Source organism: Centruroides sculpturatus, unplaced genomic scaffold, assembly GCF_000671375.1.
Source record: "Centruroides sculpturatus isolate CEXI.00-Female unplaced genomic scaffold, Cexi_2.0 scaffold1206, whole genome shotgun sequence".
NCBI classification, from domain to species: domain Eukaryota; kingdom Metazoa; phylum Arthropoda; class Arachnida; order Scorpiones; family Buthidae; genus Centruroides; species Centruroides sculpturatus.
The window spans coordinates 253497-259052 of NW_019385455.1; the positions used below are offsets into that span (position 1 = coordinate 253497).

The following is a 5556-nucleotide window of genomic DNA, read 5'->3' on the forward strand; positions in this document are numbered from 1 at the left end:
ATTTTTTTTTTTTTTTTTTTTTTTGTAAAATTCATTTAAAAATTTTTAAAATAATTTATATTTTATTTTATTTTTTGAATAAATGATTAGAAATGTTTGTAAAAATCGTTATTAAAGAATAGATTTATTTGGGTGTATGGTTAGAGGTCTGTGCTCTCTATTGACTGTATTACCGGTATGTTTTCCTAGAAACATCTGCTGTTGTTTCAGTGTTCTGACACGTGACCTGTCATTTCAAAAGGTAGATTTTTTAACTCTTTATCATTCATTGAATAATACAATAATATATTTCGGCAGATTTAATCTTTTTTTTTTTTATTACTTTACTTTTTTAACTAATAATAAACTTCTCTTATTCTTCCCGATTGTCTTTCGCTTTTACGTCTTTTGCCTCTTATTTCGCAGTTCCTTTTTCAATGGCCCTTACTGTAGTTATAATTACTGGCATGGAAGTATTAGGGGATATTTTGGTAATGTTTTCATTAGTAAATTTCACTGTATATATAGGAAATTTTTCCATTGTTTAGCCCGAATTTGTGAAGACAGTTGCTTACTTACTCCTGCTATATTTGTAGTTAAAAATACAATACTACAATTACAACTACAGTTAAAATGCAGCACTACAGTGTACTAGTTATAATTAAATATATATTTTTTAGATTAAAATTAATTAAAAAAAAGTCATATAAAATAAATAAATCTAAGAATTTATTTAATAAAATCAAAGTACAGCCAAGCATTTATTGACACGACACGAAAGGCTGTAAATTATCTTTAATCTTATAACTACGTTCTTATATTTTCCTGAATATTGCAAGCAAAAATATGGTGACTAATTCAGCTAATTTTGGATTATTTCATCCCCCAAAAAATAGAAAAAATTGTCTAAAAAAAAGCATAGAAATTTGCATTTTTAATTCTTTTTGGGGAGGAGGGAAATACTTTTCATTCATTAACATCCTGATAAAGTAATTTGTCATTTTTTGTGTGCTTTTCATAGTGAAGCAATGGACGAAATAACAGTTTCATCTATCTTGTAGGAAGTATAATTTCCTCAAATATGTTAGCAAAAAAAAAAGCAGTATAATATTTTATAGGGCAGAAGAAATATAGTTTTCTATGTCCGGTCGTCAGAGAAAATATCGTTTGTCTAGTCACATGTCTCATTTGTTATACGATGATAAAGATGATATGAAAGGAATTTTTATATTAAAATAATATAATTTAACGATAGAATTTTATATTAAAACTTTTAAAAGTGCAANAGTTGCTTACTTACTCCTGCTATATTTGTAGTTAAAAATACAATACTACAATTACAACTACAGTTAAAATGCAGCACTACAGTGTACTAGTTATAATTAAAATACAGTAGACCATATTAATTACAGTTACGTTATAATAAACTATAGTTATATATACAATTACAGTAACAACTTATATTTTAATTTATTATTTAATTATTATATATATATATATATACGTTAAATAAAAATACAATTGTATAACGTTAGAATATCCTTTACTCTATAATAATCTAATGAATGAATTCGTTATAAAAATCCATTTATATTTATCAGTTAAATGTTAATCACTTAATAGCCACAATAAACATTAAAAATTGCTAATTAATTATTAATTACAAGGAAAAATATCTGTTCTTAACGCTGTTTAAGTTATAGATTTTTTTTTGTGTGTGTGTGTAAATATTGAATACGTACAGACAAACGAACAGATTGTAAAAGTTATAATTAATTAATTTTATTTAGTAAAGAAAGAAAAAAAAAAAGTGAATGTAAACATCAATTAGTAACAGTTGTTTGACGTCAAGTGCTTGGTTTAATGCTAATTTATGGGTTATAAGTTGTAAACCTGTTTCTAGTGACGTCAATATAAACATTGTTTCGAGAGAAACGTGTTGCCATTTAAAATGAATCTAAACAATTCTCTTCCTATATGAAAGATGCCGTAGAAGTCACTGACATAAAGACTTCTGTCCCACATTTTAACGTTACAACATGTTTGTTTATCTGTCTGTCAAAAGCACCCCACTTTTCTTTTAAGTGTCGTGGATTCTGTGACGTCATTGCCGATCACCCCTATGATAATCTTACATTCGATTCTAACACTATTTTCAATATAAAAGTTGATAAGAGAGGGAGGAGGAAGAGAAAGAGAGAGAGAGAGAGAGAGTGGGAGATGGAAGCGTACTAAAAATAACTTCTTACGAGTAAAGTTTGAAATAAATTATATAATAAATATAAAATAACTGTTTAAATTCTATTATATATACTTTTTTAAAATAGTTTTAGCCTTAAGCCTTCTAACTCGAACACTATTTTATAACCCGGAGTCATAGATACTTTTAAAAGGTCTTAGATTTATGACTGTAATATATATAAAAGTAAAGTCGGAAATAACAGTAAATGTATATGTTTATTATTATTATTATTATTTAATAAAAATTTATTTAATTATTTATTTATTTGTCATTTAACCTATATTAAACTACGTATATTTCTGTAAGACGTATGCTCTAAAGATGCTTATTACTCCGAGTTAGGCGCTCTAAAAATGAATAATATCCCTGCAAAATATACACTCTAAATTAGTAAAAATCTCTAAATACCCTCTAAAAAAAGTATATTCATGTGAAATAGGAGCTCTAAGAATGTATATTATTATAAAATTTGTGTTCTAAAAATGCGTATTCCTCTAAATTATGAACTGAAAACTAGTATACTTTCTAAATGTACTTTATAAAATAGTACATTGCTGTAAAATAAGAAGTTTAAAAATTCATATTCTTATAAAATATACACTGTAAACTAGAAAATTCTTTAAATGTGCTCTCTCTAAAGTTACATATTCCTGTAAAATTTGCGCCCAGAATTAGCGCATACCTTAAATGGGCGCTCAAAAACACATATTCTTTAATGTATTCACACTAAAAAAAAACGTATTTTTGTAAAAACACGAGTACTAAAAATGCTTATTCCTATAAAATAGGAGCTGTAAAATATATACTTTGAATATAAATATGCATTTAGGGCGCATACTAATGCAAAATACTCCCGACTATGCATTATAAATACGCATATAACTGAAAAAAAAAATATATATATACGCTGTAAACAATAAAATGTTTGTAATTAAGAATCGTATCCATTAAAAATATATATTGTAAATAAAAATTTACATGTACATTCTACTTGTTTATGTCACATATTTTTTTTAATAAAGAGATAAGATAAAGTTCAAATGTATATAAATAATATTTATTAAACATTTTATCATTCGATGCTTTATCTTAAAAACAATAAAAAGTTGTTTTGGCTTCCTTTAATCAAAAGAAAATTATTGTTTTTAATGCTGTATTTAATAGGGAAAAAAAAGGGAAATACTTACACATAATTTCACCGAGTAACCAAACTTCCGGTTTCGAATGCAATTCTATGAGTACTGTAGGCATACACACTACAAGAACTAAAAGATCAGCCACACTTAAATTAGTGAGAAAAAAATTAGTAGAATTTCTAAGTTCTTTAGTTCTACAAACGACAATAGGCACTAATATGTTACCAGCAGTTCCCAGGGTGAGAATAACAGCGCAGAAAATAGTTGCAGTCATTTGTATATAAGATGGAAATTCTAAGTGATTGCTGCTTGTCTGTCCGTCCAATTTACATCTAACTGGTTGTGAAAATCCTAAGAGGGTTCGATTACCCTCGAATGTAAGATTGTCACACTCTTGATAAGCATTGTCCATCACACCATTTCCAAATTTACTAGTGTGGTTCATCTGTGATTGATGCGCTTTAGATTGAAATAAAAGTTAAAGTAACGAGTACCGTATAGAAATTTTAATTCGTATAACTTTTTTCTAACCCCTTCCATGATAACTGATGTATGTAGTTAGCCTCCGGGTGTTTAATTTTCAGATGTCGGCTGACATGACTCACCTTTAACGCCTTTTACTATGGACAGGTATCGCACGTGTTTATATAAGACTTCTTCATTCATACTAGCGAGCACGTGGTATGTGTCAATCCTCCCACGCACCCATCGTCAAATACGATCCACCTACTGGCCGACTGGCGTCGCCAAAGTATACCAACCAAACAGTATAAACATCTCCGGGTCGGTTGGAAGCCAAATCGACCCCAGGACGTGACGTCACACCTTTGCTAGCTTCTCTGCCCAATCGGGTGATCGACGTATGACGTCAAGCAATCCCGGGCAAGCGTTACCAAGATCCTAGCGGGATTGTGTGTTCGTCTTTCCGTCAAGATAACCGGCATTTCAATTAAGGATACGCCAGGTAGGCAAAGGAAAAATAAAGTTGCTCGGTTGCCATGCACGCGCGCCCGTGCGCACACACATACCACTCACACACAAGCACACACAACACATATACACAGAGAGAGAAAGAGAAACAGAGACCATACATACGCACACACACCTGTAGACTGAAGGCAAAGCTTGTCAATCAGGACATTGACACCGGCTCTGTGCTGGCACCAGCAGCCTTCGTTACGATTCCTAGAAAGCCTATCAATGAAAACATAATAATAATATCGATCAATTCGGCTCAAACTATCAAAATATTTCATTTTTAATTTAATTAACACCAATTTTCAACAAAGAAAACCTCCAGAGCACTGTAAAATCTGGTGTAAAGTACACACATACGTTGAAAGAGCTTGGAAAATTAATCATTATCAATCGATACACACAACGTTAGATACAATTGGGGAGATTTTTAAAAATGTATTAAAAAAAATAAACTATTCTGCGTGTCGTAATCTTTATGACGTGTAGATTGGACGTGAATTTTTTTTTGTACTTGTTTAAAAAAAGGGGGAGTATAGGTCCTAGATCAATTGGTTTGGGGATGTGAGAAGTAATCTTTTCCCAACTCCAAGCACTTACGTTGTGATAGATGGAAGCGAATCCAGCTGTACTTCGTAGCGACTACAGGATTCTATTTTTAGTATGCTATATTTTTCGACTATTGGAGGAGGAGATGCAACAGTTACTACCTCAGCGCTTCGTCTTTCTTGCGGTCAATTTTCGTACTAAATTCGTTGGAAATTTAATTTTTTTTTTCCTTAAGAAGAATATTTTATTAAAATTAATTTCCTCTTTCCTCTCTTCACGGTTTAATAACATCGATTCGAGTGTCGTGTGTGTGTGTGTATAGGTCTATGTAACACAGTGTAAACGTTTATCATGTGTTGGATGTAGATACCTGTGAGATTTTCACCTGTAAATACAGTCTTTCTCTCTCTCTCTCTTCCCGTACGAGATGTGGAAAAGTATTTACAGGTGCAACTCTTCCTCTTCTCTATATAAATTAATAAGGATTAAGATATATTTATTAGAAGTAGTACCTTATCTGAAAGCAATTTATTTGAAAAAAGGATATAAAAATAATAACTTCTATTTTTAGTAATAATTAATTTCATAAATAAATAAATAAATATATAATATGAATTGCAGTATAAAAGATTAAAGGTCAAGACAATTTTAACTTAAAAGGTCAAAGATCAAAAT

At 30.0% G+C, this 5556-nt stretch overlaps 1 protein-coding gene across 1 annotated transcript in view; it reads right to left on the reverse strand.

The window, feature by feature from the left end:
* LOC111639162 (growth hormone secretagogue receptor type 1-like) overlaps nucleotides 1-4193 on the reverse strand; it is a 12658-nt gene extending 8465 nt beyond the window's left edge. The window contains exon 1 of the mRNA XM_023384962.1: nucleotides 3409-4193. Within this exon, the coding sequence (XP_023240730.1) occupies nucleotides 3409-3802 (394 nt within the window). The 5' untranslated portion in view covers nucleotides 3803-4193. The remainder of the gene's footprint in view (nucleotides 1-3408) is intronic.
* Nucleotides 4194-5556: the final 1363 nt, after the last annotated feature.